This window comes from Myxine glutinosa, chromosome 6 (genome assembly GCF_964187855.1).
Source record: "Myxine glutinosa chromosome 6, kmMyxGlut1.1, whole genome shotgun sequence".
NCBI lineage: Eukaryota > Metazoa > Chordata > Myxini > Myxiniformes > Myxinidae > Myxine > Myxine glutinosa.
The window spans coordinates 97,107,397-97,130,981 of NC_136266.1; the positions used below are offsets into that span (position 1 = coordinate 97,107,397).

Below are 23,585 nucleotides of genomic sequence, written 5' to 3' on the forward strand. Positions count from 1 at the left end.
AGTCACGGAGCCGTGTTCGGCCCGCCAGCAGCGCCACCTCTCCGCCGTGTCGGAATTCACCACGGACATCCGGCACGTCGCCGGCAAAGACAACGCCGTGGCCGACTGTCTTTCTCGGGCCAGCGCGAACGCGGTCCACCTAGGCGTGGACTTCGCACTCATGGCGGCCGACCAGACCACTGACACCTCGGTGCAGGCCCTCTGGGCGGCGGACACGGGCCTCCGCCTGGCCGACATCCCCTTCGCGGGCACTGTCCTGCTCTGCGACGTGTCCCAGGGCCAGCCTCGCCCCATCGTGCCCGTTTCCTGGCAGCGCCGCATCTTCGCCTCCATCCACGGCCTTTCTCACCCGGGCCGGAAAGCTTCTCAGAAGCTGGTGTCGGCGCGTTTCGTCTGGCATGGCCTTCGACGGAACGTCCGCGACTGGGCCAACGCCTACACGGCCTGCCAGCGGGCCAAGGTCCACCGCCACACCCAGGCCCCGCTAGCACCTTTCACCGTGCCGGCACGGCGTTTCAACCACGTCCACGTGGACCTGGTGGGTCCCCTGCCCCCATCGCGGGGGTTCACCCACCTGCTCACCATGGTGGATAGGACCACCAGGTGGCCGGAGGCCGTGCCCCTCACCTCCACCACCACCGCCGACGTGGCGCAGGCGTTCATCGCCACCTGGGTCGCGCGCTTCGGCGCTCCGGCGGACATCTCGTCCGACCGCGGCCCACAGTTCACGTCCGAACTTTGGGGCGCGGTCGCCCGCTCGTTGGGGGTCACGCTGCACCGCACCACGGCCTACCACCCCCAAGCCAACGGGTTGTGCGAGCGGTTTCACCGCTCCATGAAGGCCGCACTCATGGCCGGCCTTCAGGACGACGGTTGGACCGACCGGCTGCCATGGGTCCTTTTGGGCCTCCGCACGGCCCCCAAGGAGGACCTCCGGGCGTCCACCGCCGACCTCTTCTACGGCCAGCCGCACACCAGCGCTCGGACCTCCAGGAGGCCGCCCGACGATTTGCCCCCGTGCCAAAGTCCCGCCACGGTGGCCCCCAGTCCTACGTCCCCCCGGCGCTTCGCACAGCGGAGTACGTCTTTGTGCGTCATGACGCGCACCGGGGGCCACTCCGGCCGCCGTACGACGGGCCCTTCCGGGTCCTGCGACGGGGCGACAAGTCCGTCGTCGTCGTCGACGTCCGGTCGGACCGGATCTCTGTGGACCGCCTCAAACCGGCGCACGTGGACGTCGACCGACCACCACGGTTGGCCCTTCCTCCGTGGCGAGGCCGCCCCCCGTCCACAGTTCCCCCCGCTCGACCACCCACCACTGGATCGGACCCCCCCCCCACGACCCTCCAGGGGTCGCTTCGGCCGGGTCATCCGGACCCCCCTTAAATTGACCCTGCCGGTGCAGGTCGATTCTGGAGGGGCGTGTGTAGCGGTTCCCACTGAATGTACACAATCGCCTTGCACCTGCCAGGACGCGGCCAGGGCGCGATCGCCATGCCGGGCTCGTCCGGACGGGCCCAGACACGCCTTTCCTGGGCATGCCCGGACTCGCTGTTCCCGGGCACGCCCGAACCTCCCGGGCACGCCCGGTCTCGTCTTTCCCGGGCATGCCCGCTCTCGCCTTTCCAGGGCTCGCCCAGAGCGCCCGGGCACGCCCAGCCTCGACTTGCCAGGCCGTGTCCAGGACGCCCGGGCATGTCCAGACTCGCCTTTCCAGGGCTCGCCCAGAGCGTCTGGGCATGCCCGCTCTCGCCTTTCCAGGGCTCGCCCAGAGCGCTCGGGCACGCCCAGCCTCGACTTGCCAGGCCGCGTCCAGGACGCCCGGGCATGTCCAGACTCGCCTTTCCAGGACTCGCCCTTGACACCCTGGCATGCCTGGTCTCGGTTTTCCCGGGTAAACGCCCCGGCATAAATGTGTATATATATTGCTGCCCGATAAACGGGCTTGTGAGAATACCTGAGCTGTTTTGTTTCAATAAAGCAACTCGGACGAATTCTGTCTTTGGTCGCGTCTATTCTTTCGACTCACGTTGGAGCGCAGCTCCTTCAATAATGCCTTAATATTGGCATTCTTTCAATGTAGAATCACTTTAAAAATGCATTATAATCGGATTCTGATCTTCACCAAAATGTAATCATTTCGTCCTTCACATATTCAACCTCTCCAACAAATTTTGTCCGAATCTGCCCACAACTTTTTAAGATAACCTGTTCACATACAGACCATTAGTAAGGGCATTTTATGAGATATTTCACAAATCTGTTAACTAAATTGTTACCAAAAAATTTCTTCACCAATATGTTTGTAAAGGTGTGTAATAACATGTGTTAAAATGTTGAAGGTCAGCTCCCGTGGGAAACCCAGAAAAAAAGCTGTTGAATTCGGGTAGCGAAAAATTATTTTCGAGAATTTTAATTTTTTTTAATCGGCCCTTAAGTAACTTATGAGGGGTCAAATAAGGGTTTTTCATGATTCTGAGTTGATTGTTAACATTTATATTTTCACTTTTACATTTACACACAAAGTAGCTTTTATTTCACATACATATATAATACTCAATAGTTATTTCTCATTCACAATGTCAGAAGTTTCAACAGTCATTGTCTATGTCTTCTTCAGACTCAACAACATCATGACTGCAGTTTCTGCATGTAATGCCATTACAGACTCCACAGGCCGAGATGCACGTGACCCCATTCTTCTTGCAGCTGCATCGCCGGTTGCTGCAATCTCCATGACAATTACAGCTCGTGAACTGCAATAGCTCCTCAGGAGCCGTGGGGTCCAGTGTTGGAACTGGCTCATACCCATGCACACCTATTGTCCATCCATAGTCACTGGGGTTCAGAGACATGCTCTGTAGAAGGCAGGCCTTTGTAAGCAGGCAAAGTTTCTAGTTCCTTCATGAGTTGACAGTACAGCCGTGCGCCCTTGGCATACTGATGATGGCCTGCAGCGGCAAAGATGTGAAGCATCTTGGTAACAACGCAGGACAGATGCCCATTGTGGTCTGCAAGTCGCTCGGTTCTGATAAAGACCTTGATCACATCTACCATGTGGTGGTACTCCACCCAGAGTGCAGGTGTTCTTCCTCCTTTTGCGAGTCGTTTGAAGGTTTCTTCAAACCTTTGCTCAAACACTGGCACTACTGGGTCTGAGTGTCTGGCTCCCATCTTCCCATCAGCCACCTTCTCCATGAAGGTCTTCATGTCACCACGCTCCTCCTCAGTGAAGGAAAGTTTCATGATGTGTTGATAGATGGCTGCATCGATGAGGTGAACACGGATTGCCTTGTCAAAACATCCTCCATCCATGATGTGGTTGGCTGTCGTACTTCCAGGATAGATCAACTGGATCACATCTAGTAGTCCAGAATCTTCCATGATGTTACCCATTGATCCAAGATAAGACTTCAGCAGGTGAAAACCACCCAACCTTGGAATGACGGGTAGATTTGCCTGCTTTATTATATTCACAGCCTTCAGCCAAATCGGAAGATCAAAGGTCACTATAGCGACCCCAGCGCGCCGTATGCACTCTTTCAGAGTGGTGAAGATGGTGTTGAGGTCATTAGGGTCTCCTTCAATAACTGGGAGGAACTCGATCTGTGTGCTCTGCTTTGCATCATTAGCATGGATTCTCTTCATCTAGCCATTCCAGTTGGAGTGTGGGAACTCAGGATCGTTGGCTTTGATCACCCACCCCGCTGCCCAGAGTGTGTCACCTGGAGTGAGGAGTGGCTGATCATGAGCCAGGGAGGAGGAAAGCTCAGCGAGGGGGAGAAACATGATCGCGTTCGTTCCTATCTGTTTCCTGTTCGTAACTGGAATAATCTTTACTTCAGTTCCTCTCAGGATCTTAGCTTTGTCGAGTGCCTTCAACTTCACCCGGGGGAAAGCTGCTGTTGTCTGTGGATCTGGCAAAGGTGGTGCCGGAGAGGTGACTTCGATCCAACCCATTGAGTGAAAGGGAGTGTTTCCGTGAATAGAGACAATGTTTAAATCTATATTGTCTCCAACAAACTGAGTGACTGCATTGTTTGTTTCCCCAACCTCCATAAAGACCACCTGATCATTACTTGACAATTCACTTTCACTGGCTGGCACTTTGGCTGTCATCACTGATTGATCCTCAAGCGCAGCATCAACCGCAACCTCATCATTGATCTGTTCATCGGTTTCCTCCACAATGGTGTCAAGAGTGCCAGAAGTATCTGGAACATCATCTCCACTCCTACTATTAAGGAAGCAGTATTTGTAGTTTTGTGTCTCCGTGTAAGACTCAGTGTATCCCAGCCGGTGGAACTTGTTGAGCATCCATTTTGACCCAAATCTATGATCAAGTTGTATGGCAAGCCCCATTTGGTGTGGCAATACTCCAGACCGAGGTCGACAGGCCTTAATAAAATTCTGCCCCCAAACGGCAACTCTTTCGTCTGTCTTGACAATCGGTCTCAAGAACATCTGAAGGCTTGCAGGAACAAGTGTCAGCTGACTATCGATGTCAGTCATACTGTGTGTGGTGGGGTATGGCTTTGGACCTAAATCAATCAAGGCAATATCATTGGATATGAACTTGAGTGCCGTCTTTATGATCTGAGTCTTCTCATCTCCATGGTCAAGATTAGCATGATGCCCTCGCAGAATATTGTCGGTGCCATCTTTGAGACAGAGTACATCTGCCCTTCTTCTTTCCTGTGTTGTGAAATACAAGGTGTCTTCGTATTTCTCTAGAAGTTTTATCTTTAGCCAATGCTTTGAATAAGAAAGGCTCTTCTCTGGTGACTGATCAAACTCCTGCAGCTTTTCATGGACTTGGTCCATGTTCATTACCCCATGCTCTAATTCTGAGTCTAACCATTCGCAGAATTCAATAAAAACTGCCTCTCGCTCCTCATCAATACTCCTCTGTCCTCTCTTCCTTTTTCCTTCCTCATCAGTCTTGGACAAACTGTCACCTCTCGCAAACATAAGTTTGCATCGCAAATGGTACAGTGTTTCTTCTGCTACCAAGTCGTTGATCCCTTCCAGGCGTCCAGTGACTTCAGTGCCCCAGTCATCCCCGCGACTCCGTGCTGTCTTCAGCAAGCTTGCCTTCAGTGTATCTGCAGTCAAATTATCTGGCACTCTGTATTTCTTTCTAGCTTGTGCTGGATTATTTTTGTAGAGCTGGGCTGGTTGGTTGCAAAGAATGCATACATCCTTATACAGGAGGTCAACTGACTGTGATCTTCTAGAACTGCAGCCAGTTAATGAACTGAACTCACAAGTAGTGCGTCTTCTCTTCAACTTTGATGACTCTTTCTCTGCCTTTGATGCTTGAGCTGACTTCTTGGTGGTTGCAACAAAGTTGTTGTACAGATCATTTTTACACTTCTGGTGGTACCTCAGTTTTCCTTCCTTTTGAGCCTCCTTCATACGTTCCACAACAGTAACATTTTCGACAGTTTCTGCTTGTTTCAATAAAGTTGAGTATCCCTTTGGAGTTGCCTGTATGAGCCTTTCAGCTGGTGTATCCGAGCGTGCACAGATGAAGCAATTGAGCACAGGTGGAGTAACGTCTTCATCCATATTGCTAGACTCCATGTCCTGCAAAGTAGAAAATGAGATATATTTAGAAATTATTTTTCCACAAAGGAGTGTCTGTGGTGAAATATAAATGTTAACAATCAACTCAGAATCATGAAAAACCCTTATTTGACCCCTCATAAGTTACTTAAGGGCCGATTTTAAAAAATTAACATTCTCGAAAATAATTTTTCGGTACCCGAATTCAACAGCTTTTTTTCTGGGTTTCCCACGGGAGTTGACCTTCAACATTTTAACACATGTTATTACACACCTTTACAAACATATTGGTGAAGAAATTTTTTGGTAACAATTTAGTTAACAGATTTTCATATGTTTCCCTTACTACATAACCTCCATCCATCTTAGGGCAACTTGGAATGGGCAGACGAATGTTGCCTATTTGGAGCGCTGTCCATTTCCTGTAAGGGAGTAATGGGGAAAAAACTCCTTAAATGTGAGACATATATGGTGATATAGTTCACACACACAAATAGTTCAGCTATTTGTGTTTGGACATTTGATGAAATGAAAGGCCTGTCTTCCTCGCCCTCAGCGGAGCCATTGCTGGAAACCCTTTCAACATTGACCGAGAGTTTCTTCGTAAAGGTGTGTTTGGTTCGCAGCAAGCAGGTGTGCATATTAGTTGAGATGATCAAGAACAGGATTTTGGCCTAGTAGGATGCTAACTTGACCATACAAGTTTAAACTTTGCCTTTCTGGACTGGTGTTTGCAGAGCATTTCATATGTAATTGTGGATTCGATCAAAGGGATTATTACTCCGAGTATCACTGATCGTCAGAGCACTTAAAACGAGCATTTTACCTCAGATTGAAATGATATTCCTTCGAATGAAATTGGAAGTACTGATATCGTCTTCAATTTGATCTTTTATTCTTGTTTAGAGCTCGGGTTTTACTCCATCAGTCTGAACAGCATCGATGCGACTGGAGATAGAGATTTTGTTGGTAAGTTGCCCTAAAAGCAAAACAGCAAACTTGAACAGCACTCGGAAGAGCTTCTTTACTATTGAAGTGATTCTTATTATTTGCAAAATCGAAGATTTTTCAAGTACGATTACATTGGTCGGTTGCGTTTCTTATTCTGTCTGTTTGTCACTCACCTACAGGTCACAATTCTAAACCGGTAGCCACGAAACGTCACCAAGTTGTAGAAATCGTCACAATTGAGAAGCCTATTGATTTTGAGGTCAAAGGTCATCTGAAGGTCGAATTTCTAAAATCGCCATTTTTAATCCGATTGACTTGAAAATTGAACAGCATTTGTATATTGTCAATAAATTGGGAAACCAGCTCTTTTTGAGGTCAAAAGGTCAAATCAAGGTCAAACTTCCAAAAGCATCTATTTTCATCTGAAAAATCAATTTTCTTCCGATTGACTTGGAAATTGAACAGCATTTGCGTAGTGCCTCACTGAATTGGGAAACCATCTATTAAAAGGTCAAAGGTCAACTCGAGGTCAAACATCTAATATCCATTTTCATCTGAAAAATCATCAATTTTAATCCGATTAACCCGAGCTTCGATCAAGATCGTCAATTTTAATCTTAATGAAATGTCCAATTTGATGTATCCATGGCAACTTTTTGGGGGGAGGGGTGGATCTTGCAAGTATTGTGCTCTGCATGACGTCGTCTTATTTCTTCTTTTTTGTTATTCTTCACCATTAAGAGATATAGTCAGCTTCCATGTGCATTTTCCTTCCAATATTTTGTGTAGATGTGTAACCATTCACATTTTTGAAAAGCTTGAGAGTCCCTGACACTGAAAATCAAACTTTCCATTTCATTAAAAAAAAAATTGGTTGTCAATTTGATTTGATACAAACCGAGACGGTTTCGTGCTACACCAATGGCTGAAAGATCCGAGGGTTTAAAACCGAGGGTTTTGTGTTTAAAACCAGAGAGAGAGAGAGAGAGAGAGAGAGAAAGAGAAAGAGAAAGAGAAAGAGAAAGAGAAAGAGAAAGAGAAAATGAAAGAATGCCATACCCACAATTAAGTGGAAGAAACAACTGTCGCTCAAATCTGTAACACCATCTCTGCTGAGCTACCAGCACCATGGACGTTAAGACAAGGGCGATTTGAGTTGTGGTCGAACACCTGTGTTGGTCTACCGGCAACCGATTTCACCTCGCTTGATCAGCTGGTTAACATTGCTGCCACCTTGCCCTATGCACCTGAAGAGCTCAAAAACCCCTAGCTAACAATACCCACGACCATCCCACACGTACATCCGGGCAAACGTGTTCTTCAAATTGATTTTCATTCTGAAGGAGAGATGTAATGTAATGCTGTTCCTGTTCCGGGTTTTGTGAAATAATGTATATGCAATCGTACAGCAGGATGGAGGCTGACAGGATGGCCTGGAGGTGCACACACTTCACCTCTAAGCTGTCTAGCCTGGGTTCGAATCCCGACCCAGCTGTAAACTGTCAGTTTGGTGTTTCACAGGCAAAGTTTGGTGCAATGAATGGGTGCCGTGCCTCAGATGGTCGTTAAACCAGGAGTCCCATCTGCCAGCATGGGTTGGTGGATGTTAAATATCCCATGGTGTCCTTCGCAATGACTAGGCAAGTATCGCCGCCACCATGGCCAAATTCCAAATTCTTTCCCTAATTTGGCGAATGTCAGGCCTGGCCAGGCCAGTTCGTGAAAGACTTGGGCCAAGCTTCCCCCAGCCGACCCCACAAAGTGGGTTAATGGTGGCCATTAAAGAACAACAATACATGCTCTTGCGACTCGAGCAGGATCGCGTGAGACCAATAAGATGAAACACCGTCGAATGTTCACAACAGATTGGGTGGTCCTGCAAGTGTCGAGTCCGTTCCGCATCGTGCCCGTGCTGTAATGTCTTCTTCATCTTTAAACCGATTTCTTCTGGAGTTAAATACAACTGATTTATTATTTGATACAAAATCCTTGCTAAACCGTCAATTGAATGGAAAAGCAAAACCTACTATTGTGATATTAACATTCGACCGGCGTTTTCATCTGCACCACGAACACAACACCGCCATCTTCCTCTTCACCACCACCATCTTCGTTTGATTGACTCACACAAGGTTTAAAACAATTCGGATCTACAGTTCACCCGAAAGTGTTTCCATCACCAATCTTGTCTCAAATGGTTTCTTCACAATTCCACTGAACAGTAGTTTCAACATCTTGAGAACCTTTAGAGTTGCTGATAATTTTATCAGTATTTGAATCCAAGCTCGACATGCACCGTTTCTCTATACTAGGGCATGCCCGTACGTGGGTGCCCGTTCCTTGCCAAAAAAAACAAAAAACGCTACCCGTACGCTCTACCCCGCCCGTACGCCCGTAAACAAAAAAAACAACGCTCTTCGCTTCCGCCCTTCGCTCTGACTGAATTGGGAGAAATAATGCGCATAAGAAATCGAGAAATTATTATTTTCTCCGGAAGAAATCGAATTACGAACCGTAATGGCGCACGCGCTCGGCTCGGCTCGCTCTCACATCGGCCACGCCTACGCAACAACGCGTTCTGTGATTGGCTGCCGGAAGTGCAGTCTTCACTGTCCGGAAGGTCGCAAATCGCAGTTACGATGAATCGCAAATTAGTTTTAATTAGTTTTAAAACATAGTTTAACGGCAACATAGTTTTCCAACGTGAAATAAATGAATACGCTCTCAAATGTGCCGTCCGAGGCAGAGTCTGTTCGCCACGTTCGGCACACGTGATAGCTCGCTGCTCTCTGATTGGTTGAATCGTTTTTTGGACATAGCTCGGTAACTACTTCTCCGATTAATATGAAACCTTGAAAAGGCACATCCTCGGGTCCCCAGCAATATACCTGGCAAGTTTCAAGTATATCGGACCCGTGGTTGTCGAGAAACAGCGGTCACAGACATACAGACATACAAACATACAAACATACAAACATACACACAGAGATTACTGGAATTATAGATAGATAAGCCGCCATTTGCATCAAGGTGAGTTCATAATGTGACGTCACTGGCGAAATGGAAAATCGACACTCAAGGGCTTTTTTTCGACACTTTGTGATTGGCAAAAAAAAAAATATTTAACAATATTTCCCCTTCAAATTAGACTATGATTAATTATTTTTCAATGGTTTTCAAAAAAACAAAATTGCCTTTGGGTTCCTCTTCTAGAACGGCTGAAGGGATCCTCGTCAAATTTGGTACAAGTGTGTATAATGATGTAATAATGTGGTTGGAGGCGTGTCTATCATTCGATGTTGTGACGTCCTATTTTTTGTTTTTGTTTGTTTATTAACCTTCCCCAAAGTGGAATACCTATTCTGGGCTTCCCTGCTGATGTTGCATCTTAGCCGATTGGCTGGTGACGTCATCCTGTTCTGTTCTGTTGAGTTTGGGTTCGTATCATTGGACGATGCCTACAGGTAACTTTTCTAGTCTTTTCGTGCTTTCACCGAAATAAGTAAGATGAAGAATGGGACAGATACATTCCGTGAACCTTTTCCATGTGTACGTGTCGGGAAATAATGTCATAAGAGGTTGCTCAAACCACAAATGTGTTCACAAGGAAATGCATACCTTTACATTATTGTTTTCCAACGAAAATATCAGAACCCATTTGTGAAATGAGTTTTCTCTAAAATGTCAACCACAGCACCGGGAGCAGCCTCATGCCGCAGAAGAAAAACCCTGACAGCCTCGAACTGGTCAGGGCGATGGCTGGCCGGTTATATGGCCGAGTGAGGAACCGCAAACATCCATTTTTTTTTTTTTTTTTTTTTTACAAGATCGAGGCTCGTGTAAGAGCTAACATCAATCACAGAAACGGACACACAAAACATACAATAAAGGGAGCGGGAGACAATATGGGGAGAGAGAGGGAAGCACACAAGTACAACAGTAGAGAACAGCGACATCGGGAGATCTGTGGGAGGGAGAGGGCTTGGGGGGAGGAGGCATGGGAAGGCGGAGGGGGGGGGGGGGGTGGTAGAGGAATAAAACACATGGACACTGCTAGGACTTCCAAGAAAGAAGTCTGTATTTCAAAAAAGTGGATCTGGGTTGAATTAACGGGGGTAGAAAAGATCTCAAGGTTTTGGATCCTTTGGATGGGGTACCATAAGAGATGCTGGTGAACAGCTGTTTTAAAGACCTGGAGGGAGGAGTGGGATTGAAGAGAGTGAGGGAGTTTGTTCCAGAGGCGGGAGAAAAGAGGAATGAAGAAGTGAAGGTGAGCAGAGAGTCTTGATTTTGGCAGTTTAACCATAAGAGGGTTGCAGGCAGATGTTGTGCGACCTGTAGGAATATTTGGGGGACAGAGCACAGACAGAGCTGGGGGAGCAAGGCCGGAGAGGAGTCGGTAAAAGATCCATTGTAACCCCTCTTCCACCCACCACCCTTACCTTGTGTTCCATCCCACCAACACATTCCAAACAGCTCACTGGCTTCATGATGCAACTCAAAGGGATCTCAAGCGGCTACAGCAAAGATCTTCAGGTACCAGGGATGCACTGGCACGACTTGCTGGCAGGGAACGATGAAACATTAATAGTTTTGGAATGTAGTTCCTACTGAGTTAATGAGGATCTGTTGTTTCATACCTGTGGATAATTGCATTCCAAATGCCTAATTAACATGTTATGGTTACGAGGCAGGCACTTTTGTCCAAAATGAAGATTTTGCAATGTATGAAGAGTGTGATATTCAATTATTTTCCCACTGCATACCCCACAGGAAGACAAAGAGGCTGTGTTTGACTGTCACGATACCGTTCGTAACGTTCTGCACGTCATAACCGGAGTCATTTCCACGTTGAAGGTAAATCCTGGATTTATTCGTGCAGGACTGTCACCTGGTTGCGGTGCGAGCGTTCCTCGACTTTATCACCTGTGGTCACGATTGTGTTACGTGGTCCTCCCGGTAACTACCTGGTCTTGGTGACCCCCGGACCGTGGGAGGACCCCGCCAGAAAGATATATGATCTATACGCTTTCGTAATGCAATCAATATGAAAGACACAAACAATTCAGGTCAATAAGCAACCCCACACCAAGGATCCGGATTAATTAATAATATATTCTCAATCCATCAACAACAATCAACAATTGATCACAATATTACGAAGATGGCCATCTCATATATTTCCCCCCTTTCCCCACTCACGACCCCTCAATGGTCACTGTCCCTCACAATGTCTCTGGGCCCCTCCAGACCAAGGTGAAGGTCGACTTCTCCGCACACGGGCGGTTGAACGGACCCCTGGCTGACGTGCTCCAAACGTGCACATCGCGTACCGGGAACAGCTGCTGCAGCGCACACCTCCTTGCAAAGCAAAGCGGGCAAAGCAAAGCGCGGCTCGCAAAGCGCGCGAGGCCCAAGGTGCGACCCGTACGCGTCCTTGTAGACGTTGAGGCGAACTGTGCCGGACGCTTGATTCCGTGCACGAACCCACGGCAACTTGACACGTAACCAGTAATTACCCCGCGCAGGTAACTCCTCTCGCCAAACGGGCTTTCAAACGCAGCGTTCCCCACGCTGCTCAATATCGACACCGCTCGCGTCGGAGCTGGGCGATGAGCAGAAGATGGCCGCCTTCTCCAGGACGTCGTATCTCTCTTTTCTTCTTCTGGTTCACTATCCCGTTTCCGGTCTCCTGTTATCCGGAGCCTCTCTAACCCTTTAACCACAACAACCTTTAATATAATAAACATTAATAAGCAATGACATGAATAGTAACTCCTCTAAATCCGGGATCCGTAACACTCCCCCCCTTCAAGAAAGAAAGTTTGAACCCCGCGAAAACTTTCTGGGCCGGCCAACTTTGATAAACCAACCCGATACCCCAAATCATCAGTTCCCCCCGGGCACAATTATCGCATCTCAAAAATAAAGCAACAAACTTTCACCAAAACCCCCCAGAGATTCCAAGGTAATTCCCTCTAGACCAAGCGTCAACCACTTCTAGTTGCTCTTGGATGGAGGCCCAGCTGAGTACTCACTACATGGACGCCTTAAGGAATGTGGGGTTCACGGTTAGTCCGGGGAGGAAAGTTCATTACATGGACGCCTTTAAGAACGTGGAGTTCACGGTTAGTCCGTGTAGGAACGTTCCCTACCGGGACGCCTTTTAAGAACGTGGCGTTCACGGTTAGCCCGTGTAGGAGCCCAGGCTCGGCGGCTCTGCCGTATATAGAGGGCTTCAACTTCTTCGGACTCCTAACAGTTACGGTGGGACCCCTTGTCCCAGCAGTCCCCTGACTGGCGGTCTCCTTCTCGGCCAGTCCTCTGCCAATCATTCTTTCGGGAGATGCCGTAACTCTGGGAGCCTCCATAGTAATATCGGCTGCTGCCAACACCAAAACTACCGCCAAGTGGTCCTCTTCTGTAGACCTCTCGATGCCTACGAAATGCCTTCCCTACTGTTATGGTCCGACCCTCCAAATCCTTACCATTCCAATTCTTCTCTGCCTCCCTGGCGTCTCTTGTGCATGCAAACGTGACAAAGCCGAACCCTCTTGACCGTTGCGTTTCCCTGTCTTTTACCACCCGCACTTCCCCCAGCGGCCCATATCTGTTGAAGACAGAGGTTAGAACTTCTTCCTCTGTGTTAAAGTTCAGTCCCCCTACGAATAACTTGGAACTTTTGTCGCCACCCCGAGCTGGGGTGGTGTTATTTCCCCTGCGGGGCTCTTTACCCACCCTCGGGTTACCATAAATTTGCCCCCCGGCCAAATCATTCCCGATAATCACAGATACCCCCTCTACAGGAAGCGTGGCTTGTAAACCGACGGTGACCGGTCCTGACACCAAATCGGATTCCAAATGGATGACCTGAAGTGGGGCACTAACACAGCCACCGATCCCTTGTAACCGAACACTATCACCAGTTGCGGTACTCTTTGACAATGGCAAAATGCCTTCAAGCATTAAGGATTGATGGGCTCCTGTGTCCCTCAATACCCTAACAGGTCTTGGGTTAGTCAAGTCTCCCTCGAGTGAGACCAACCCCTCATAAATAAATGGTTGGTAACTCTTCTGTGGGCGATTTCTTACGCTTGCCATCGCATTCGGAGTTGTAATAGTCGGACTCCGCTCTGGGTTTTCCCTTTTCATGAGGTAACAACTGGACATCAAGTGTCCAGGTTTCTTGCAAAAAGCGCAAGTAGGTCCGGAGGAAAAACTCGTGGTCTGCCTCTCGGGCCCCCCGGAAAATAAGTTTGTCTTGGGCCCGTTGCCCTCTGATTTCTAACAGTTCGGGTATCAGCGTTGTCCCCATAATCATCTCGAGGCCGCCGCCATGTATTGTTGTTCTCCGCACCTGCTGTTCCACAACTCCCCTGCGGAAATCTAGGCGAGGAGTTAGGTTCGTGGACCCCTATCCGGTGTGTTAAGGCATAATCATCTGCCATGGTGGCTGCGTCCCACAACTTCGGTACTTTCTTTTCCTGCAGGTACACTTTGATGTCCTCGTGGACACACAATTCCTCCACCAGGATCAAGTCACGCAATGCTTCGAAGTCATTCCCGACTCCTTTTGACTCACACCACCGATCAAACATGTTTTCTTTCACTCTGGCAAACTCCACATGGGTCTCACTCTCCCTCTTCCTGGCATTCCTGAATTTTTGCCGGTAAGCTTCAGGAACCAACTCATACGCTTTGAGAATGTGCTTCTTCAATACCTCATAATCTGCACATTGGTCCATTGGTAGCGCCGAATAAATCTCTTGAGCTTTACCCACCAGCACACTTTGCACTAGTATGGTCCAGGCCTCCTCCGGCCAGTTTAACTGTCGAGCCACTTTCTCAAAGTGTGGAAAAAATTTAGCGACTTCCCTTTCACTGAAGGGTGGAACCAGCCTCACATGTCTGCCCACATCCCAGGTTTTCTGGCTAGGTGTCGGCCCAGTCAGCAAGGGTGGTACCTCTCCCCGTTCTCTCATTAACTCCAGCTCCTTGAATTTAATTTCTTGCTGAAGCGCCATGTCACGTTCCTTTAATTCCCTTTCGGCTTTTCTCTCCTCTGCTTCGAGTTCCCTTGCAGCTCTCCTCTCCTCTGCTTTTCTCCCTTCTAACCTTTCCTGGAGTTCTCGTTCCACTCTCCTTTCCTCTGCTTGTTTCTCTTCTCTACTCTCTTCTGCTTTCCTTTCCTCTGTTTTCATCCTTTCTAACCTTTCCTGGAGTTCTTGTTCCCCTCTCCTTTCCTCTTCTGATCTTTCCTTTTCTGCTTTCCTTTCTTCTTCTTTGATCCGTTCCTGGCTCCGTAATTGCAACTCCAGTTTCCTGAGCTCCACGTCTTCTGGTTCTTCGGGTAGCCACTCCCAGGCTAACTCGTCCCATGTTCCTAATCCCACCATAGATTGTATCACCGCGGTCTGCAACTCTGCCTTCCTCAAATTAGTTCGGACCTCCAAGTTAAAATGTTTGGCCAATTTCAAGAGGTCCGACTTTAGTAACGCTCGGAACTGTGCCTCACTCGGGGTTACCGCAAAGTTCTGTGCCACAAACGCCATGGTGCCTATCGTTAACACCTGTTAATCTTCACCCAAGACTTCACCACAATTTCCCAAAAATTTACCAATTAATACTTAATTAATAAATTTTAATTAATAAAAATATTATTTTATTATTTTATACAATTTTAGATCCCGGAATTCAATTGGACGAGCCCCCAATTCTGTTACGTGGTCCTCCCGGTAACTACCTGGTCTTGGTGACCCCCGGACCGTGGGAGGACCCCGCCAGAAAGATATATGATCTATACGCTTTCGTAATGCAATCAATATGAAAGACACAAACAATTCAGGTCAATAAGCAACCCCACACCAAGGATCCGGATTAATTAATAATATATTCTCAATCCATCAACAACAATCAACAATCAATCACAATATTACTAAGATGGCCATCTCATATATTTCCCCCCTTTCCCCACTCACGACCCCTCAATGGTCACTGTCCCTCACAATGTATCTGGGCCCCTCCAGACCAAGGTGAAGGTCGACTTCTCTGCACACAGGCGGTTGAACGGACCCCTGGCTGACGTGCTCCAAACGTGCACGTCGCGTACCGGGAACAGCTGCTGCAGCGCACACCTCCTTGCAAAGCAAAGCGGGCAAAGCAAAGCGCGGCTCGCAAAGCGCGCGAGGCCCAAGGTGCGACCCGTACGCGTCCTTGTAGACGTTGAGGTGAACTGTGCCGGACACTTGGTTCCGTGCACGAACCCACGGCAACTTGACGCGTAACCGGTAATTACCCCGCGCAGGTAACTCCTCTCGCCAGACGGGCTTTCAAACGCAGCGTTCCCCACGCTACTCAATATCGACACCGCTCGCGTCGGAGCTGGGCGATGAGCAGAAGATGGCCGCCTTCTCCAGGACCTCGTGTCTCTCTTTTCTTCTTCCGGTTCACTATCCCATTTCCGGTCTCCTGTTATCCGGAGCCTCTCTAACCCTTTAACCACAACAACCTTTAATAGAATAAACATAAATAAGCAATGACATGAATAGTAACTCCTCTAAATCCGGGATCCGTAACAATTGGAACAAACTTTTCCCGTCTCTTCACTCCATTGCGTACGTGTAACTGTTGCCAGTTTGTTGCTCGTCACCTGAGCCTCGATTTATTTTGTGTACATCTACAAATTCTACATCTACAAATGTACATCTGTGTACATCTACAAATTGTGCAATGTGTGCGCGTGCACAGGTGAACCCCGAGGCAATGCACGATGCACTCAGTCCAGAAATGCTGGCAACAGATCTCGCTTATTATCTTGTAAGGAAAGGGGTAAGTTTGATCCTCATTTCCTTGTATCGGAGGATTATGGGATTGTATGGGAGTTGACATCAACCTCGTGTGGTTTAAAGCATTTAGCACGAGGGAAGTGCTTGGATACTATCAGTACAATATATTTATAACTGGTTTGGAATAAGATGGATTTGCCTCCTGTTGTTTAGAAATCGAGACCATGCATTCATGAGCATGGCCCTGAAATGAACCAACTCGTCTCAGGCCCTGATGTAATACAAGTTTAATCACACGTGCTCAATCCTACCTCAAAAGCTGTTTATTACCCTCGCCAGAGGAGAGGGTATTGCATTTGAGTCCGTTTGTCTGTCTGTCTGTCTGTTTGTTTGTCCGCACAGAATAATGATTTTCTCTGCAACCGTTGGTCCGATTGACAGGAAATTTTCACCATAGGTGCAACTCCACCTGCATAATTTTTTAATGACAATTATGACGTCATTGGTCACCTGGTTCGGCCATCATCTTGGGAAAAATCGAAAAACATTGCACCTCTATATCTCCGAAAGTGCCGAATAGAAAAAAAATTGAGACATGGCTCATTGTAAAGAACCCTCCCTGGGGAATAAAATCTGTTAATGATGGTCATCGGTGCCTCCATTATGACGTCATAATTCGCCAAGTACAAAACTTCATCCGATCAAGATGAAATTTCTTGAGCATAATATAGGAATTAATTAGTTTAGAAAAAAATGATGACGTCATCAGTCACGTGTTTCGGCTGCCATATTTGTTTTAACACAAAAGCCTGAAAAACCACTGAAAATACATCCTGGCAAGGGTTTGCAATCTCTGATTGCTCTTTCTTGTTCAATATGTGGAAGGTTGGGGGATCAGATGCTGAAATAAATGCCAGAAAAAATAGAAACACGAGCAATGATTTTCTTTTTCAATTTTCACCATTCCCTTCCTGTACCAGGTGCCATTTCGAAAGGCGCATGACCTTGCAGGTAAAGCTGTGATCCTGGCAGAATTTCAGCATATTCCCCTGAATCAGATGAGCCTTGAAGCACTGCGGCACGTCAGGTATGTTTGGCTTGTCAATTATTTGTTCATACTGTACTTTGATCTAAAAGTAATATAAATATGTCCATACGCCATGGGGACAGGGCCTTCTCCATCTCTGCTCCCACCCTCTGGAACTCACTACCTCACACCATCAGAGACTCCTCCTCACTCACCACATTCAAAACATCACTAAAGACCCACCTGTTCAACACTGCATTCAACATTCAACCCACAGCATTTAACCCCTGACTATCTCTTCTCCTTCTCCCTCCTTTTGCTTTAAATATTTCCCTATTGATTCTTGTCTTTTTGCAATTGTTGTTTTCATGTATTGTTATGCATTGTTTTCCACTCTGTCAAAGCGCCTTTGGGCTTCTTGAAAAGCGCTATACAAAATAAATGAATTATTATTATTATCATGGTGCTCGAATAGCAAATCCATATATTGATTGGCTGATCAATCCATGTATTGATTGGCTGACCGAAGAACACTGCTAACCATTAACAGATGATTGCACATATATAATATACCATAAGCAATAAATATGAATCATGAAACCAACACTGATATTTTTTTAAACCCCAGTAAGCACTTGTTACATTTATGGGGGGAAGACAATGCAACACCTTAGTCCAGGTAGAATTGTGTAGTATGGTGTGCTCCAAATGTCCCGATGAAGAAGAACCCCCCATTTACAAAAGTTAGGGAATCCGTTAGACCGGATGTCGCGTAAGTGTAAAATTATTCCCATGACGAGGGGTGGGGTTATGTTAATTAGTTAGGGATTAATGCTAAATTCCCTGTCTGAAAATGGCCTGTGATTTCTCCTTTTTTCGTTATAACACACACACACACACACACCACACCTGCCATGCACTCCACACCTAAAAATAACATTAAATAAAAACAACCGGAACAGGGCATTGAACAATACCGCTGGTGCCACCAGCCTCCACATCGCAACATCAAGCAGGCAGGTCCATGAGGCCATGCCCTGAATAGCAGTGATTGGTCCAGTACGATAGAGCGATGAGATGGGACTCGCTGATAGGAGCTTGGCGCGACGTCGTCGTATGACGTAAGAGCCCTGGGTGCAAAAGATTTGGGTCCCAACATTTTCCCTCTTTCCGGGCTGGCCTCCATTACGAGCAGTTGTATATCCCTCTCGCTTTCTGGCGTTTATGGAAGGCGGACGCAGTCGTGCATTTTGTCTTCGTGGTCCTTGGCTTTCATCGGTTTGAGCGACCGCATTGTCCTTTCCTTGGCTCGCCGGTGCTGGCTGTGCATCGTCTGGGTGCGCTGAGACGTCAGTGCTGTGTGAAGCGGACGACGAGGACAAGCGCGGCTGGAGTGAACGAACGGCGTGCTAAGGCCTAGTTTCCGCACACGAACTGTGCGCCAAGGCGTGTTTTCCTGCACAAGGACTATGACGATTCCCGACGGGGTTCAAGAGCCACTCAAAGCAGAGTACAAAAACAAACACGCATTATTTTCCAGTTATTTTCCCCCTTGTGTTGTATACGAGTCCGGATGGAGGGTCCCTCAATGAGGAATTTTACTTTACCGTGCATTCTTTTGTTTCCGGAATTTCTTTCAATAAAGCTGGAATTTTTTGCATTATAATTCCGTGTCGGTTTGAATAAATTACCAGGGTTGAGGACATCCGGTGGGATCTGCACAGGTAAGAGCTTTGCTGCCCTCATCCCCCGCGCGTATTCACACCGCCATTGGATTGAACGCCTTGGAGTGTAAAGCTCGATCGGCTATCCGTCCCCAGCGGTGTTCACCCCGGGAACGCGACAATCTTGTCAATTTGTTCATACTGTACTTTGATCTGAAAGTAATATAAATACGTCCATGTTGCTAGAATAGCAAATCCATATATTCATTGGCTGATCGATCCATGTATTGATTGGCTGACCTAAGAACACTGCTAACAATTAACAGATGGTTGTGCATATATACCACAGCAATGAATATGAATCATGAAAGCAACATTTTCATATGATTTTTTTTTGGAAACCCCAGTAAGCACTGTTTAATCAGTTAACATCCACTTTATACATATCTATTTGGTTTTGTAGTTGTTGCAAATTTGTGTGTAATTAGTCGTTTTTTTTGTTCGCGCCTCGTGTGCGGCCTGGTCTCTCCGGGCTCCCTCCCCCCCACCCCCCCATCAGTGTTTTGTGAATATGGGTTCTTTCCTTCATAGTATTTGCTTGTTTCTTTGATTTTCTTTTCTCCCCCCTACCTCTCACGAACATCTTACCCTTTGTCCAGCGTTTTGAAAACAGAACAAACAAATAACCAATTTTTTTTTTCTATATTAATTCTTTCTCTCCTCCCCGACACGTGCTTGTTCGCTCTCCTCCTCATCTCGACTTGCGCCCCGCCCCCTATATCTCGTTTTTCTTCCACCTCTGCTCCTGCTTTCTCAAATACACGTTCTCACTTAGACTTTTCCCAGATTGTTTTTCATGGTTTTGTTTAAATATTATTTAAATATGTTTAAACCGCAGCCGTGATGCTGACACCGCCCCCCCCCTCCCCCCCAATAATTTCCATGTTTTAAACGTTTCCCAGTGTGTACCCTGGATTAGAATAGGTACACCGTATCCCTGCGTGTCGTAGAGGCCTTCCTGACGCCAACTAAGAGGGTTGGCGTCAGGAAGGGCATCCAGCCATAAAAAACAATGCCTCAAAAAGAGAACCATGACAATTACAACTACATATGGGCAGGGTACAGCCCGAAGTGGAGATCGGTTTCTGAGGTTTGGGACATGGAATGTAGGGACAATGACAGGGAGATCAGGAGAAGTGGTGGAAGGATTGGTCAGAAGAAGAGTGGACATATGTTGTGTGCAAGAGACGAGATGGAAGGGAAGTGGTGTGAGAATGGTGAAGGGTAGGCAGGGACAGAAATACAAGTTTATATGGCAAGGGTGCCTGGAGGGCATGAATGGTGTTGGTGTCCTGTTTTCTGAGGAGTTTGTAGACAGTGTGGTGAGTGTGACTAGAGTGAGTGATAGGTTGATGATGGTGAAAATGATGATTGGAAAGCTCTTGGTGAACGTCATCTCGGGATATGCTACACAGGTTGGTCGAAGCGATGAAGAGAAGGACAAGTTCTGGTGTGCGATAGAGAAGCTGATGGAAAACGTGAAAGATGAGGAAGTTGTTGTGGTAGGAGACCTAAATGAACATGTGGGAAGGAGTATGGATGGTTTTGATGGAGTTCATGGGGGTTACGGATATATGGTGTGAGAAATGGAGAAGGTGAAAGGATTTTGGAGTTTGCTGATGGAGCTGATTTGTTATACTCAGTTCCAGAAAGAGGATAATAAGCTTGTTACATACACGTCAAGTGGGTCGACGACAACCGTTGACTACCTGATGGTGCGTAGGCGAGATAGGGGGCACCTCCGGGACACAAAGGTGATCCTGGGGGAGGAGGCTGTTTCACAGCACCACTTGGTTGTCTGCGACATAAGGGTGAAAGGTGCGAGGAGAGCTCGGCGGGTGAAGTACCAACCGAGAATGAAGGTGTGGAGGTTGAAAGAGGTGACAGTAAGGGAGGCATTAAAAGAGAGGCTGAGTAGGGTCGAGGATGATGTGGTTGAGCTTGAAAGTGGTTGGATGTCAATGAAAGCTAGTCTGTTGGGAGCCGTTGGTGAGGTATGTGGATGGACAAAAGGACCACCGAGGCACTCGGAAACATGGTGGTGGGATGTTGAGGTTGGAAAGAGGATTGACGAGAAGAGGAAGAAGTTCAAAGAGTGGCAGAAGGCGAAGGGTACGGGAGCAGAAACAGCAGAGCATGAAAGTTATAAGGCAGCCAGGAAGGCTGCAAAGAAAGAGGTAGCAAAGGCGCAGGAGGCATGTAGGAAAATGTTCGGAGAACACTTGGATTTGGAAGAGGGTCAGAAAGCAGTATTCAGGATTGCAAAGCAGATAGCGAAAGAGAGGTGTGATGTGATGGGGGTGAGTTGCTTGAAAGATGAAGTGGGACAAATCGTTGTCGACCCAGATGGAATTAAAGGAAGATGGAAAAGATATATGGAAATGCTGTTGAATACAGAGAATGAATGGGATGGCAACATAGAGAGTAACCCAGTTTTAGGACAGGCAGAGAAGATAACTGAGAAGGAAGTTGAGGAAGCGATAAAAGCAATGAAAGGTAGAAAAGCGGGAGGGCCGACGGGAGTTGTGGGAGATATGTTGAAGGCAGCAGGAAGTTGGGGTGTGAAGAGAATGACAGAGATCTGTAATCTGGTGGTGAAAGAAGGCCGCATTCCAGTGGATTGGGAACTGAGTACCCTCGTCCCTCTATACAAGGGGAAAGGTGACCCTCTGGAGTGTGGCTCGTACCGAGCGATAAAGTTATTGGAGCATGGAATGAAGGTATTGGAAAGGGTGTTGGAGAGGAGGATAAGGAAGAAAGTGAAGATCGACAAAATGCAGTTTGGATTTATGCCAGGAAGAGGAACGACAGACGCACTTTTCATTGTGAGGCAGTTGCAGGAGAAGTACATGGAGAAGAGGAAGAAGTTGTTTCTTGGGTTTGTTGATCTGGAGAAAGCATTCGATAGGGTTCCACGCAAAGTATTGACATGGGCATTGAGGAAGTTAGGAGTGGAGGAATGGTTGATCAGAGTAGTGATGGCAATGTACAAAAGAGCGCGCACAGCTGTAAGGACGAAGGACGGGAACAGTGTTGAGTTTGAGGTGAAAGTGGGAGTGCATCAGGGGTCGGTACGAAGTCCACTACTATTTGTAGCTGTGATGGAGGTGCTGGCTCAGAACATAAAGGAGGGTTTACCGTGGGAGTTGTTGTATGCAGATGATCTGGTGTTGATTGCAGAAAGTATGGATGGACTGAAGGAAAAGATGAACAAGTGGAAGGAATGTATGGAGACAAAAGGTCTGAAGGTGAATATCGGAAAGACGAAGGTGATGGCAAGTGGTAAAGCATGTGGTGAGGTGGAAAGAACTGGGAAGTGGCCCTGTGCTGTGTGTGGGAAGGGTGTCGGAGTAAACTCCATTCAATGTACAATGTGCGCTGAGTGGGTTCATCAAAAATGTTGTGGTCTGAGAGGGTCATTAATCAGTGTGGCAGCTACATTCAAATGTAAGGTGTGCACAGAGGGAGCTGCAGATGGAGGAAATGTTGAGTTGGATCTTGGAGACGGCGTGAAGCTGGAAGGTGTGAAAATATTTTGCTACCTCGGAGACATGGAGAAGGTGGATCAGAATCGGCAACGGTTGCTCGAGTGAGATGTGCATGGAAGAAGTTTCGGGAACTGAGTGGCATGCTGATGATGAGGGGAGTGTCATTGAAGCTGAAGGGAAAGGTGTATGCTGCATGTGTGAGAAGTGTTATGATTTATGCGAGCGAGACATGGGTAATGAACGTAGAGCAGCAACGAAGGTTGGAAAGGGTGGAAATGCGAATGGTTCAACGGATGTGCGGAGTATCTATCGTTGAGAGAGAGAGAGAGAGAGAGAGGAAGGCAAATGAAGAATTGCGAAAGATGATGGGAATTGAGCCTGTGATTGATGCTGTGAAGAGGAACAGGTTGAGATGGTTTGCTCATGTGTTGAGGAAGGATGAAAGTGACTGGTTGAGAAGAGTGATGGAAATGAATGTAGAAGGAAGTGGAGGACGGGGAAGACCGAGAAAGACTTGGCTAAAGATGGTGGAAGAAGAAATGCGGGCAAGGGGGTTAACAAGGAGAGATGCAGAAAATAGGGCAAAATGGAGAAGATTGTCATGGGGACCGCAAGGCTAACCCCCGCTCTAGTAGGGAAAATGGCCTTTAAAATGCATGTTGTGTTGTATCCACTTTATGCACATTACTTGAAGAAAGATATCTGAAGTCTTCTTGCCAAACAGACTGTTTGCATAGTAGGCTTCTAAAAAGTTTGAGATCATCTAAAAGGTACGTTCCAATATTAATGAGGGTTTCAGGGGTTGAAAGGGTCTGATCTCAAGCATGTAAAAATGTTGAAGTGGTCAAGCGTCCAGGCTGTTAAACATGTCAAATGTGTAAGGACTCTAAAGGTCTCCATGTCTGAAAGGTACAGGTGGTGTGAATGAATGAATGAATGAATATCAATGATCGTTTTAAGGCCATTTAGCCTTGCGGGCCCCATGACAATCATGATTCCCTGTTTGAGGCAATGTTTTTATGGCCGGATGCCCTTCCTGACG

General features: G+C 47.3%; 1 protein-coding gene across 21 annotated transcripts in view; it reads left to right on the top strand.

Annotated features, from left to right (window-relative positions):
• Positions 1 to 23,585, top strand: part of ASL (argininosuccinate lyase) — an 82,089-nt gene that overhangs the window by 55,501 nt on the left and 3,003 nt on the right. For 12 of the 21 annotated variants that reach the window (XM_078780186.1, XM_068120532.2, XM_078780194.1 and 9 more), the window contains 8 exons: positions 6,125 to 6,177; positions 6,475 to 6,537; positions 9,869 to 9,983; positions 10,214 to 10,298; positions 10,996 to 11,055; positions 11,293 to 11,376; positions 16,267 to 16,347; positions 17,285 to 17,391. In XM_078780186.1, coding sequence (XP_078636312.1) covers positions 6,125 to 6,177; positions 6,475 to 6,537; positions 9,869 to 9,983; positions 10,214 to 10,298; positions 10,996 to 11,055; positions 11,293 to 11,376; positions 16,267 to 16,347; positions 17,285 to 17,391 — 648 coding nt within the window. The remainder of the gene's footprint in view (positions 1 to 6,124; positions 6,178 to 6,474; positions 6,538 to 9,868; positions 9,984 to 10,213; positions 10,299 to 10,995; positions 11,056 to 11,292; positions 11,377 to 16,266; positions 16,348 to 17,284; positions 17,392 to 23,585) is intronic. The other 9 variants (XM_078780198.1, XM_078780202.1, XM_078780192.1 and 6 more) reach the window with 1 other exon arrangement.